General features: G+C 38.2%; 1 protein-coding gene across 1 annotated transcript in view; it reads left to right on the top strand.

Annotated features, from left to right (window-relative positions):
- LOC137978996 (aspartate aminotransferase, mitochondrial-like) overlaps nucleotides 1–15,000 on the top strand; it is a 30,743-nt gene that overhangs the window by 6,748 nt on the left and 8,995 nt on the right. The window contains exons 2-8 of the mRNA XM_068826134.1: nucleotides 245–401; nucleotides 8,562–8,690; nucleotides 9,793–9,852; nucleotides 11,085–11,158; nucleotides 11,757–11,844; nucleotides 14,334–14,402; nucleotides 14,938–14,973. Coding sequence (XP_068682235.1) covers nucleotides 245–401; nucleotides 8,562–8,690; nucleotides 9,793–9,852; nucleotides 11,085–11,158; nucleotides 11,757–11,844; nucleotides 14,334–14,402; nucleotides 14,938–14,973 — 613 coding nt within the window. The remainder of the gene's footprint in view (nucleotides 1–244; nucleotides 402–8,561; nucleotides 8,691–9,792; nucleotides 9,853–11,084; nucleotides 11,159–11,756; nucleotides 11,845–14,333; nucleotides 14,403–14,937; nucleotides 14,974–15,000) is intronic.

The raw sequence follows: 15,000 nt of genomic DNA on the forward strand, positions 1-15,000 counted from the left end.
CTTTGTTTCAAGGAGACCAGCTGATCCTTGCTTGCTGCATAGAGTTTCAAGTCGTCCATGAACAGCAACTGATTGATGACCTTCATCTCTTTGCACATTAGTATTATTATCATCATCGTCATTATTATTATTATTATTATTATTATTATTATTATTATTATCATCTGCTTAACGGCATTGATAGTAATAATTATGATCATTAGCACACAATAGAAATATTACCATTTCATTTAAATGACTCTAGTTCATGGTGGTCAAAAGTCGAGCTTGGTCCCCCTGATGCCATTCTTGGAATAACAGAAGCATTCAAGAAGGACACAAACCCCAAGAAAATCAACCTTGGAGTGGGGGCTTACAGAGATGACAATGGAAAGCCTTATGTTCTACCATCAGTGAAAAAGGTAATAACAAACAATAAGTTATTTTCCTTGGTTATGAGACCAGACGCATGGCAAGTCAGATGCCTGGGTCCTTTAGAACAAATTACTTGTCAACCACATAATTAAGACCTTAAATTCGTGTAATCTTATCTTTCCTCAAAGTGACAATTTCTCAGTCACCCTGTAATTCTTTTGCTAAGAATGCCAAGCATCCTTGACACAAGCATTTCAAAGAAAATTTATGCCCTTGGCAATATGGTCAGCTTTAGTGAATTCTAATTAAGTGCACCTGGGCACTAATTGTGGATGCTGTAGAAATCAAATCAAATTAATTCATTTTAAGATTAATCAAATGATGGTTTTGGTAAACAAGGTTGGAATCCCATGAAAATTTCCCTAAATTTAAAAATACAGTGTAATAATTTAAAAATTAAAAATTAAATTTTACATTTTAGTTCTCTTCCTCTGCCTGCATCTGCCTTTGAATTCTTTCAAGAGTTCTTTGGACTGCAGGTCTGGACTAAATAAATTACATAAATGGGATAAGCTTTGTATGTTACCTACATGTACATAATTTGACATTTTGAAATTACTGATTGTAAGGAAAATGTGGTAATATAATTGCAACCATATACATGTACATGTATTCTTGGTGGTAATTGTATACCGGTAATGTGCCCATGAGAAAGATAATAATAACAATGATAATGATGATGATTTTGATGAAGATGATGATGATGTTCCTTATGTGTTTTTTTTTTCATTGGGAGCAGGGAAAGGGACCACTGAAAAGGAAACCATACATGTAACATTGTCAAGCTCACTGATTAGCAGGGTCTAAGAAACCACCAAGCTCTCAGGGATTTCTTACAGTTCAGTAGTCCAGTTCAACAGGTCATGGGTTTAATTCCTACCCATTGCAAAATAACCAGCACGTCATCTAAGTTCTCACAAGCACATTATTTCATTCAATTGGCAACCTCAATTGCATTTGCATTTGCACTATCACTTCAAATCTCATGACATTGTAACACTGGCTGACAACTTGGACGCCTTGTCTAAAACTAGAGGGTTGAATAGGGATATGCAAATCCGCCGGCCCATTAGGATTTAATAATGAAGTCCATCAATCCGTTAAAAAATGTCCTTACATCCAAGTCCCTTAATATTTGCAAGATATTTGTCTCGTAGATTTGAGAGTTTCGTGATCCGAATGAGATAGCCGAGATCTGCAATCCAAACTTTATTACAGGCAAAATTCCATAATCCGGCATCCGGATGAAAGGTTCCGCAATCTGTTGGAATTGCAAGATCCGAAAATCCGTTAAAATTTCGCGTTGAATGCAAGATCCAGGCAATGATATTTCCAAAACTCTGATCCGTTGGCCTATTCACCTCCCTCCTAAAAACATAGAAAAACTGCTTAGCTTAGCTTGTAGTTCAATCGGTAAGGCATCCAATTAATTGGCATCATGCTGGTCGTACACCTTATTCCAAAATGGCCACCAGTTTAGTATTCTTTTGTTCACTGTATGCAAATTAGCCCTTGTTGAGCGTATGAATAAGCTACTTGACCTTTTCAGGCTTTCCCATTATTGCATACTGTATTCAAATAATGCAATGGCTTGCAACTTCTCAACCTTAATGAAAATGATTCAAGTCGCCTTTAGCTAAATTTTCCATGACTGAAAGGATTGAAAAAAATTTTTCCTTTTTTTGTCCAATGCTATCCTTTAGTTCTGACATCATTGCCTAATTCAAATTAACTGGCCTCCAGTCCTTTTGCAACACGAGGCTTAATTTCTTGCACAGTTGACAAGCAAAACTTAAGGTGCTACTATGATCAAAAAATCAAATCTTATTTTCCTTTGGATTTCAAAACTACATGTATATTAAATAATAGCCTGTTCCAGGCTCTCAGATAGTCGAGAAAACGAAAAGAACTGCGTGTGAAAAGCGAGTGGGGGCTTGGGTCGAGGCGAGGCGGGAGAGCCTGTAAGCATCTCTTTAAATTCTTCATTCCGGTATACCAGCTCCTGGTATACCCTCTGATTGGCCAATTTTGACAGTTTACATCAACACTTTCGTCATCATTTCGATTCACGCGCGGAGCACGAAAGAAAGAGGTCAACTCTGTCGCCGAGTGTCTTAAAGTATTCCCAAACGTACAAGCCCTCAGATTCGAGCAAAAGTTGTGTCTGTTCAACTTTAATAAGTTGAAAAAACGATCCGTTTGCAATGCTTCCAACTGGTTTTGGTAAAAGTTACTGCCGCGCGTTGCGAAAGCGCTTCAATGTTGTGATACGACATCTCTCCACACCGCTTACAATATAGCATCACCGGGTACGATATATAGTTCGCACTTGACACAACTATTATGTCCCCTGCACGCCACAATTGTTAGCATTCTACGGCGCTCTCTGAAAACTCTGACGAACGAGAAAAATACAATATTTTGTTATTCTTTCTTATGCAAATACTTGGCTGCGTATTCGAATTCACCAGCTAGGGTCAATTAAATTTCTGCCTTCATCGCCTTCGAAAAAGTGAGAGCAAAAAGAAAAAAACACTTTGAAAGAGCGCAAAAATTTGCCGAAAACAGGCTTGTATTTCCGTTGTATGTCTTAAAGCTTTAAAAGATCAAGCGATTTCAGGAAGCGAAGGTGATGGCTACGTGTCTGTATACTGCAAATGCAATTAAAGCCATCCACATGAAATATCAATCTTTCACATTCATTATCAGTTGTCCTGATGCATCAGAGCTGAAGTTTATTGATGAGACCATCTTATCATCTAGGCCAGAAACTTCAATGGTCGGGTTTCTGTTTTCCTTGGAAAAGTCAGCAGAGCGTTGGGAACTCGCAGCTTTCGAACTGGTCGTGTGTTTTGGTCGAATTTGCTAAATCTCCCGTCGGTGATTTCCTTGACACTCGTTTCCCGGTTGCTTTGACAATGCCTTCGTTCGCTTGTAAAGTTATTTTCCTAAAAGTGCCTTAAATTCTGGCTAACGTACTCGCACAAGTGAGAATTAACGCATCACCTCTGAACAACAATAAAAGAATCGCGCTTGAACTCGTGTGGGACCACACAATGCCGCCCTTTTTCAACACTTTGACATTGACATTTTGACATGCGAAAGGTTATTTGCAAAGTGGGCGGAATGAAGAATTTAAAGAGATGCTTACAGGCTTCCCGCCTCGCCTCGACCCAAGCCCCCACTCGCTTTTCACACGCAGTTCTTTTCGTTTTCTCGACTTTCTGAGAGCCTGGAACAGGCTAATTAAATAAACTCTCAGTGACCCATGTTAAGTGTTGATTTCTTAAAGACACTAATTTAATTTTCACGGAAATTTTCCTGAATTAATATGCAGCACGGGAGTTTCGGGCTTTGAGATTTTTTAAGTTGTGTTTTGCATACATAAGAAACTGCATTTGCACGCTGAAAGGTTAAGCTATATAGTTACCCTTAATCCAACCCTCTGAGGTCCAGTCGGTCAGTTTTGAAGTAAGGGCGGACTGTGAAATCCAAAACTTACACTCAAAGTAAACAGCCTTTGGATAAAAATCAAAGCTCAAGATTTTGATAGGCAGGTGTTAAAAGTGATTTTTTTATCATAGTACTATTTCAAGAAATAAACACAACACTAAAAAAACATCAATAAATTTAAGAATAAAATGTCCAAAACAGTAAGTAACATTCATAACTACTACAGTGATCTCAAATCTTAAGATGATCCTCTCTGCATTTCAGATACAATATACACCTTATTCCAAAATGGCTGCCATTTTAATATTCTTTTCCTTGCAAGTAGTAGTGTGGGCTCATTCGGGGCACTTTTGACGGTTGGAATTGGAGCGTTCTAATTGGTGGATTCAAATTTTTGCCGGGAATTCAAATTTGGGCGGGCAATTCAAACCTACGTTCGTTGGGAAATTCAAATTTCAAACGATGACGTCCAACACGGTCTTCACCTTCAAATTCTGCTGCCGCACGAGCCAGATTCAAATGCGTTTGGGATGCACTGTTCACGCTCCCTTGCCGCTTGACGCAGTTCACGGGCTGCATCCACTCGCGCCTGAGAACCAGCATGATTCGCCCCCACGAGCCGCAATTATTATACTATTTGTGTGGCATCAACAACGGGTTCCTCTTCCTCCTCTGGCACTTGGGTGATGGTGGCGGCTGTTGTGTGAGATGCGTGGATCGTTGTGCAGGTTCGGGGCGGGGTGGTACCAGGTTGTTTAGTTCTGCTACCACGTCAGCAGCGATGGATGATGACCCTGTGGGAGAGGCACGAAGCAATATCTCGTCTAGCCGGTCGGCGGCGTCATATAGATCCGACAACAAACACGGGGTTGTGGGAGGAACCAGGCATGCCAGGCGCGCCAAGCCTTCTCTCAGGTAGGGAGGCATAGGAGGCCGGAGCTGGTACTTACGTATGAGCCAGCTGCCACAGGTCGTATCAATAGGGAGCTTAAGCACAAATGCATTTTTGAGATGTGGACGGCAACCGGAAGAGAAAATTTTGCCTGCCAAGACAGTGGTGTCTCCCAGATTTTTGTACTAATCATGTCTAATGGAGAAAAGATACTTAGCAATGTAAATGTGGTTGTGTGAAAACAGGTTAAAAGGAAAAACAGCTCACTTCCGGTTGCCGTCCACGTCTCAAAAATGGGTGTGCTTAAGCTCCCTACATGTATTTAATAAGCTTTGGTGCACGAAGCACGAGCACACACCTGGTTCCCGCTGTCAATAAAGAGATTACAATGACAATGTAAATGAAAAAAAAAAAAAGATAAAAACATTTAATGAGAGAAAAAGAAAAAAAAAAGAGTTTATAAGAACTTGAACTGGAACTTGAGCCTTAGCAGTTTCGGACACCGACAAGATTCCACTTGGCACTAGAAGATGATCTTGTGCCTGAAGTTCATGAGCACATTTTTTCGCCTTATGATATCGGCGACGGTACTTCGATGTCCGACTGCATAGAGTTTCTTTGATTCTTGTATCTCTGCTTGATGTCGTTTGCGGTATCGTTTCTTTTGAGCTCGAAATTTTATCAGGGTTGGACTGCTTCCTTGCACGAACATGTTCAAGAACTTTTTGCTTCCTTTGTTTTTTTTTACTAGCGCCCATGTTGGAGAAAAAAACAGAGACTCTCGAAAATAAAGATCTTTTAAGAACGATTAAAGGATTGTGAGAACCCATGTTTTCAAGCAGACGAAAAAAAAATTGATGCCCTACTTTTTAAAAAAAAAGGCACATATATGTCAGTATTAATAAAGAAATCACACATGAATGTCAAATAAAACAATGCGTTCGGGAAAAAATGGAAAGTGTCTATAGTGTGGCTTGGTACTGGGAAGTGGTAGGAGGTGAGAGGTCCTGGGCGTCTGAGCTGCTAGAAATTGTTGGGTCCATTCGTGATTAATGTAATGGGTATCGTGATCCAATCTCCTTTGACCATGCATCCACTGTACAAAAGTGATAACATTCCACTTGGGAACAGTGGTGGTGTAGTGGGTCTTGATGATGACCACAGAAACCCATGGAACTGAGACGCGATAGATGGTCGAATTTCGGGAAACCCAAACGTTCCAAATTGATGTGAGGAATCCCCCAGCTGGTCAACCATCGGCGTTCAATCAGACCCCCTTTGTAAGCGACTAGAGGCTGCTCGGGGGTCTTGTGTTGTTTGTAGAGGTGTTGAGCATCTATTTTTAACTACGGATCAGCTGGTACGAACTATGTAGATAGTACGGGAGCCCGCGTGTGTGGTGACTGTTGCAAAAACAGAACCAACATGACAGCCTAGCCAAATGACTGAACCAGATGGGGTTAAGGACACCATCCCAAAGGAAAAGCTCAATGGAGATACAAAGGCAAACCCACCAAAGCCAGTGGATGAAATGACAGCAGGAACGATCCTTGCCTGCCGACAGAAGGACAAGATTAAAGCCAAGAGGAGACAAAACTACCATGGAAACAAAGCCCGGTGTCAGGTGTATGCCAAACAGTACTATCGCAAAAACAAGGACAAAATCATGGAGAGACAAAACCTATGCCATCAAAAAAAGAGGAACAAGCTCAGAGAGATCCCACTTTGCTTAACTGACAAGACAGAGCCCACATGCCTCGAACCAAATGAAACCCTTGCTGAGTAAACCAAGACTCCTTTTTGAACATGGGGTGATACGAATGGTCTCGAATCAAATAACTAAAGCAACTACGTGGTTTTAGCTTGTGTCTTTCTTTTTTCAAAGGAAACCAAACAAGTGCTCCAGGAAACACTTGTTACCCAAATTGAGGGAGTAACTCCGAGCAACTCATGAGCAAATAAGCAAGTGATGAGTAACTCTGAGCAACCCTGAGTATTAAACTCAAATTGAGGGAGTAACTCCGAGCAACCCCTAGTAGCTCAAATTGAGAGAGTAACCCCCGAACTTTGAATTTCCAACATGATTACGCAAAACACCCCAATCTGTTTCCTGAGGGTCCGCAGACAGGGAGGTGTCACATGTCTGTGTCGTCATTGTTTGAAATTTGAATTTCCCACCTAACGTAGGTTTGAATTTCCCGCACAAATTTGAATCCACCCATCAGAATGCTCCAATTCCAACTGTCAAAAGTGCCCCGAACGAGCCCACACCACTACTCTTGCAAATAGTCCATTTTACAGTTATGTGCTCAGTTACCAGGCCTTTCAATTGGATTCGCTCTGACGAAGGGCTAACGCTCGAAACGTCAGCTTTTAGAATCTCTGTACGGTGGCCAATTTACATTATCAACTCCGTTGATAAAACCAAATTTTTGTATACTTTCAATGAAAGTGAGGCTGGAGTTGGTCTTGTTTTGATAGAAACCTCACTGCTTTTCTTGTGTAAAATTTGACAATGACAACAACATCATTATTGTTAAAAAAGGAGGGAGGTCTGTATCATAGCAAGGTCAACACCAGCCCCACTTTCATTTAAAGGCCAGGTAACTCAGCACATAATTGTAAAGAGGTCAATTGTCCCTTTTGGCCTGGCATAGTTACTAAAACAAGGAATGACCTAAAATGGAGGAGGCAGTGTGGCCCATGCAGTGGTCAGGGCGCTTGCCTTGAGATCCAGAGATCCCGGGTTCAAGACCCGCTCTGACCACTTGCTGAATTTGTTCCTGGTAGTTCCTGGTTCAACTTCCCAGCTGCACTTGTAAATAGCCAACTGGTTTGCCTCCGGCCAGTTAGGATTCTTAACAGTTGTTGTTGTTGTGATCTGTTGTTTCGTTGATTGTTTCATTGGCTTTGAAAAGCCCATTTGGGGAGTGGTCAATAGACCATTTTACAGTTGTAGCTAAGTTACCTGGCCTAAGAATGGAAGCGAGGCTACCGGTGACCCTGCTTTGATACAAACCTTTGAGCTTTTCTAATGTTAATGTAGGCTAATTAGAATTACAACAACACAATTTACATGAGAAAAGCAGAGAGGTTTGTATCAATACACGGTCACCGGCAGCCTCGCAGCCATTCATAGGCTAGGTCATTGAGCAAACAACATTACTGTAAAATGGCCTATTAAGTATGTATTTGTAAAATGATCTAAAATGACCCAAAATGAGCTATAATGGTGTCTAAAATGAACTACATGTATAACAGTATTTAAAATGTCCTAAATAAAAATGATCCAAAAATTATGACCTAAAATGAGCTACAACTGCATCTAAAATGACCTACGCTGTATTCATTTTAGGTCATTTGAGATCATTTTAGATATCGTTGTAGCTCATTTTAGGTCATTCCTTGTTTTAGTAACTACCTTTGGCCTTGCTTTCAAACATAAAATTCAAAAGAATATTTGGCCTTGAACAAGGCCAGAAGGGCCAACTTGCAATCAAACAAAAGAATACTACTAAAATGGTGGCCATTTTGGAATGAGGTGTATATAAATTATGTTGGGGTTGAAAATTTTCAAGCCTTTTCAGTTTTGATTTTCCTTTTTTTCAGATTGTGGTGATGAATATTAGACAAAGAAAAATCAAAATTGAACTGGTTTGAAAATTTTTCAACCAAGAAAATATTTAACCACAACATACTGTATGTCTTTCATGCATGTATAGTTTTATACATGAAAGACATGGAAAGTCTCAGAGAGTCCATATACCTTGTACATGAACATTTGCTTCCAAATATAAAATAGGCTGAGGAGAAGTTACTTGCCAAAAATCAAGACAAAGAGTATGCTCCAATTCATGGCTTACCTGAATTCACCGCAGCATCTGCAAAACTGGCATTTGGAGAAGATAGTGATGTGATCAAGAATGGACTGGTAAATGAATATTTAAATATATTTTCATTATACAACCAAACCAATGTTTTGAATGTTTGAAAAGCGATCAGTCATCATGATAATATAATGTGTTAAAAAAAAACATATCTGATCTGATTTTAAAAAAATTGGTTTTATATAGATAAAAAATAGTCTTAAACTGACGGTTGCAACAGCAGCCTACGGAGTAAAATATGCAGTTCTGAGTGTGAGTTTGTCATTTAAATAAAATCCTTGTTCCCCCTGGGGTTTCATCAAGGTTGTGTAAACAGAAGGGAGTGCCTTCCGTTCATGAATTTTTTTCTAAGATCTGGAGATAGTTGACACAAATGTCATGGTCCGTGGTTTTGGCATGGTCTTTTATTGCCGATTCTCTATTATTGCGTGTGCCTGGTTTGTGTTCGCTACCACGGGGGTTCCATGAATTTTTTGTTTCTCCAACATAAGTGAAAAAATGGCAAGACCGGCACTTGACTTTGTTTTACAATTCCTTTCATTTGGATCTCATTTGGGCAGTCTTTAAGTTTCTTAAAATAATGCGCAAGTTTTTTAACAGGCTGAACAGAAAATTCAGGTTAAGACTATTTTTTATCTACTGTAATAAGATATATAACCAAATGTTTAAAATCATATCAGATACAACGTTTTCAACACATTATCAATTATCAATGTTTTGAAATCCTTTTGTGTGCTAAAATATTTCTTAAGATCCAAAAAAAGAAGGAAAAACCCGGCAAATATTAATAAAATCGTTTTTTTTTCTTTAAGTGACGTGGTGGTATTTACCGGTACCACTATGCTTGTTTGTACATGGAAATTACACAGCAGTTACAAAACACAGGTCACAGGTGTCATTGTTTTACCAATACAGAAAGAATCCTAAACATTTATCAAAGCTAACCTTAGGCCTAATTTAGGCCTAAATAAAAGTTTGCAGGCATAATGTTAGCATTGGTAAACGATTAGGGTTTTCTCTGGTAAAACAATGACCTGTGACCTGTGTTTTGTACCTACCCATGATTTTGGTGTTTAGGTGTATCCAAAAACATAAATAATTCCAAGTCTTAACTTCTTTGATTTTATTCAATTTTCTGTCCTGCAGAATGCATCAGCACAAGCAATCTCTGGAACAGGAGCCCTGAGAATTGGAAGCGCATTTCTGGTCTGTGTTATGTTAGATTGACTTGCCTTGTTATTGAACGTGGTTGAATGAAAAAATTAAACTGTGAAAAAGTAAACATTCACAGGCTATCAGACTTTCACACATCCAGCAAAGCAATAATGAATAATTTATTCTGCTTGCAAGTGCTTCCTTCTCTTCACTATTCCATGCAGTTTCTTAACTGGAAAAATTGCTCTAGATTGAACTTTGGAAGCCATTAAACCAGGGGCTCATTAAGGAATTCATTAGGTGGCAGGCAAATTTACCAGTTGTGTTAATTAAGGTGGCTGAACACAGCTTTTCTGCTTTCAATGTTAGCCCTTAAACGCCAGCACAGATTTCAAAAACCAAAACAAATATGGCAACTATGGTCACTGTGAAAACTTTTTTTTTTCATTCCCTCTCATGATTAATTTGCTTTCATTAAGTACATGTAAATGCCAGAAAATCTTTCACAGGAACCCAGCAAAATGCTGTGCATGCACATTCGCTCACAAATTTGAGACCATTAACCCTTTAAGCCCCAAGGGGGTCCCCATTGACGAGTGAAATCATGTGGCGTTAGACAGAGTGGAATCTATATTTTAAGTGGCTCAATACTTGGGAGTTAAAGGGATAGCTGTTGGCTGTTTTACCAAATTTCTTGCAAACCTGTTATCAGTTTCTACATAAATTTGAAATTAAAATGATATTTCCAACTACAAAGGAGTCATCTATTTGAAGAAATCAGAAATTTAACCAACAAAATTTAGGAAAACCAAAAAACGTCTATCCGCAGTGAATTATGACAAATGTGTCTGTTGATATTCTGTGATAAAAGGTGTTAGACATTCTATATTTCTATTACTTTAAGTAAGAAAATGCTGCAAAAGAACTACCTGTAATGAGTGAGTTTTGCATAAACGAGGAATAAGCATCCTTTAGGCCTTGTTTTTTAAAACAAATCTAGATGCATTACCATGGTAACAGTCTGCAGAGCATGTTAACTGTAAAAAATAGAAAGCTTTGTGGTAGCTCTTATCAGTGACCAAGTTTGAGCTTCCTGTCAAAAACTGCATAAAGATGGCAGAAATGAAAGTATAAGTGTCCAGTTACCTTAATATATGACTTTGGTTGTTTTTTTTTGTTGTTGAAAAAAATGTAAATGCCTGGCAGAAAAACCCTGATCACTTTCTGTGCAAAATCTTGAGAAAACCATATTAAAGTCACCATCAAACCTCTTTCTGTTACAGAATAGCTTTTTCCCTCTCAGCAAAGATGTGTGGCTACCGACACCTTCATGGGGAAATCACACACCTATCCTTAAGTATGTATGATTGATATGACATTTACTTCCTTTGGCTGTTGCACAGTGTAGATCCAAGGCCAGAAAGAAACATAGATATCCAGGATTGAAGCTATTTAGAAGATGTTAGTGCCTTGTGGAAGACTACTCAAAGATTCCCTTAAACCTGACTAAGCTGACAGGGTTATGTTTGGGTTAGCATTTACTGATTTTGTTTCCTTGAGAATTAGAGTAGTGTAGGAGGACAGCTTATGAAGCTTATTGTTTGCCTTATTGGTAGTAATTATGTGTTATGAAATTGAGTTAAAGGGCTATTAATGTTATTGTTATGTTATTGTGCAGGATTTGAATCTCAATGCAATTCTGGATTTATTTGGTAATCAAGTGGGGTGGGGAGGGGAAGAAATTCCCCTAAAACGACAACCAAAGATCTTCAAATGGTCCTCATGTTGATAAAAGCTTATGCTCCCCCTCCCCTCCCCCCTGAATACTATTATACAGCTTCTTTGACTTGTACACACTTCAGATCATCAAAATAAATTAATACAGTGTACTTTGTCAGACATTAGTCTCTCTACAAAGGAGACTTTTCTTAATTGACTCATTTTTTTGGTTTTAGACATTCAGGTCTTGGAATGAAACAATATCGATATTATGACCCACAAACTTGTGGCTTTGACTTCAAAGGATGTGTTGAGGATATTTCAGTAAGTGAGAAATAACTCATAAGGTTTAATAGTGTGGTTATTTATTTATTTTTGAAAAATTGTAGGACACTTCAAGAAATTAATATCTTGTCAAAAGTCAACTGATATGCCTTCATGGCGAGTCAACATGATTACTGCAACAATTCACTGTACTTGATGCCTTCACAAGTGTTCACTGAATAAGCTACAACATGTGCAGAGTGCTTGTGCAAGAGTGATGTTTAAATAACTCAAATACCAATTGTTAGAGTCGGAATAGCTAGACTGAAAAATACTTTCAGTCATTTCCTTTGTATGGTAATCTCTCCTTGATATAAATTTAATTTATACCAAGTTCATTTGTCAACGTTTACAACTGATTAGCAAGCTCTCTCTCAATTTGGAAACTTATGTCACCAACTATGAAACTCTTACTGTCATCTCCCCATAATCTTGGCCGGTCAACATCTTAACTACTCCTTTCATGTCAAATAAATAATATATAATATATTATCTTATTAGATGTTTGGGTGTGTAGTATTGATGAGTATTTCTATGAGTTGTGCTGTATTTTGATGAGCCCGCTAGGGCAAGTCAAAACACAAACAACGCATAAGAAATGCTAAGCGATATTACACACCAAAACATCTAATAAGCTATTTATTATCAAACTTTTTTTGCACTAAATTTTTAGCAAATGAAAATGTAAACACCCGGGAACGTGTGGCAGATTTGTGCGTGCGGGTCAACATCAGCAACTAAAGTAGTCAAACCGTTTCTTTACTGTACAATAACCAAGTGTACAAATAACTAACTGTACAATATTGTGGAATATTTGTACTTGTTTTCTGCCTTTTTTGTACAATAACTTTAATTTTACAATACACCCTTTATCTTAACAACATACAATCATGTAGTTATACTACTCATAATGTCTGTTCAGAAGAATTCTGTATTCCATCTTATGGAACTAACATTAGAACATTTTCAAGGCTGCTGCCTAAGAAAATTTTTCCCAAGCCCTTCGGGCTCCCAACACCAAAAGTTAGTAGCCCGAGTCATTTTTTCATGAGCCCAGAATTAATTAATTCAAAGTGAGGATGAATCACCTTGTGATAAGCTAGGCACCCGTTCAGGCTACTCGTTCAGAAATTTGGTCTCCCGCGCTCACAAGGAAGGTGCCCCATGCGACCAGGCACCCGTTAGGCAGCAGCCTTGATTTTCTCCCACTATGATTGGACAACACTTTTGAACAAATTTCCCCTTTTTGTTTGCTCTAGGCCTAGAAAAAACCTATTTAAGAATACTCTCTTTAATCATTGCTTCAATACTAAATGCTAGATTGATTTAGTCACTTTATCTACTTAATATACTTCACATATATACGTACTTAAATATATTGCTTTTGTATACATGCATATGTTAATGTGGTTTGACTAGTTGTATTTTATTTGCTTATTGTATGTCTATTTGTGTTAGCATTTCTTCTCTGTAACCACTTAATGAAGTATTACTTATATTTTTCCAACTGCTAGGGCAAAGTAATAATTTGCTATTTTTCCCTTTTCTCCTTATACTTGAATATTATTCACTTCTCATTTGTAAATTTGTTGAAGTCCTTGAAAGGCCCTGGAATTTAATTTTGGACTTCAAGGGCACTTGAAAAGCCTTTGAAAAAAAGGATTTTGTGGAAAACTGCTTGAAAACTTCTTAAATTTTTGCTTGGGTGAAAATTGTTGAGATTGTATCATGCTAAGATAAAGAGACATTTTAAAAATTGAGCCTCAAATTGACTATTGGGGAAACATAAAAACCAAAAATTATAATGCCTGTGCGTACACTTATAAACTTGCAGGATGTGGCTTAGTAGATTCATTTGGTGCAATGGAAGACTTAGTACATTGAACCATGTATACGTGCGATGTAATAATAATGCTAGGGCTAGTGAAGAAATGCTGATTGTATGCCTTAAAGAACAATTATCAGTCTGAAACAAATTTTGCGTGCAATTTCAAAGAAAAGTTGAAATATTAAGGACGGTGCCTACTATTGTTATTGCGCATGTGTTCTGCGCATCTCAAGATACTCGGATTTCCTATGGGTGGTGCTGGTTAATACAGTGATATTTTTGCGCGGGTTAAAACTATGCGGAGGAAGCAGAACTTAGCAAGTGCTCTTAGTATCCATAAAGAAATTGGGGGTAACCACGCATTTTTCAGAGAATTAAGCTTCAATTTAGAAAAGAACGCCTTACATTGCTTTGTATTTTAAAGCTTTTTTGATTAATTATTTCGAAAAATGCGTGGTTACCCCCAATTTTCTTTTTGGATTTCAATAACACTTGTTAAGATCTGCTTTTCCAGGCATATTCAGTAAACCGCGCAAAAATACCTTTGAATTAGTAGGCACCGTCCTTAAAATCCCACTTGTGACAGAACGCAAACTGCAGCTGCATTCCTGTTGTCACCAAACAACTTAGATTTCAACATTGATTCTTGCTTTTTTAAAAGAAAATTCCAGAGAGTTCAGTTATTCTTCTTCACGCGTGTGCCCACAACCCTACTGGAGTTGATCCAAAGGTACGTGTGTAGGCTCTAAATATACTTGAAGCTGAACATACATGCATGCGATCAGTCTGATCATCACTGAACAAATACTAGAAAGCAGCCACTTGCCAAAAACCCTGAGATGTGAGCCAAACTGAAATAGTGATAGGCCATTTTTACTGGCACTGAAAATACTGTTATTCCTTTATTATATTGTTTGATAGTACAAAGATGAGGTTGTATTCAGGGTTTATGGATAGGACTGGAGGAATTTGAAAAAAATTAAAAGGTCACATTCCTTCGTACATGTATAATATGTATTAGGTGCATTGGCAATACTTGACTACATTGTTACTTGAAAAACACGAGCTTGTAACACTGTTGTTACCCCCAACATCATCAGTGTGTTTCGACTTTAAAAACATTGTTGAGTCTTAAACTTGGGAAATACACACTAACAGTTATCCATTGACTGAACTGAGCTGAAGGTACATGGCCATCCCTTGTTCTTGCAATATAACATTAATTTTCTTTCGGTGAAATTCGTAACTTCTGTTTCTCTGTATAGGAAGAGGAGTGGAAGGAAATATCAAAAGTGATAAAGGTAACAAGAGGATTCCACATTATTGTG

Source organism: Montipora foliosa, chromosome 12, assembly GCF_036669935.1.
Source record: "Montipora foliosa isolate CH-2021 chromosome 12, ASM3666993v2, whole genome shotgun sequence".
NCBI lineage: Eukaryota > Metazoa > Cnidaria > Anthozoa > Scleractinia > Acroporidae > Montipora > Montipora foliosa.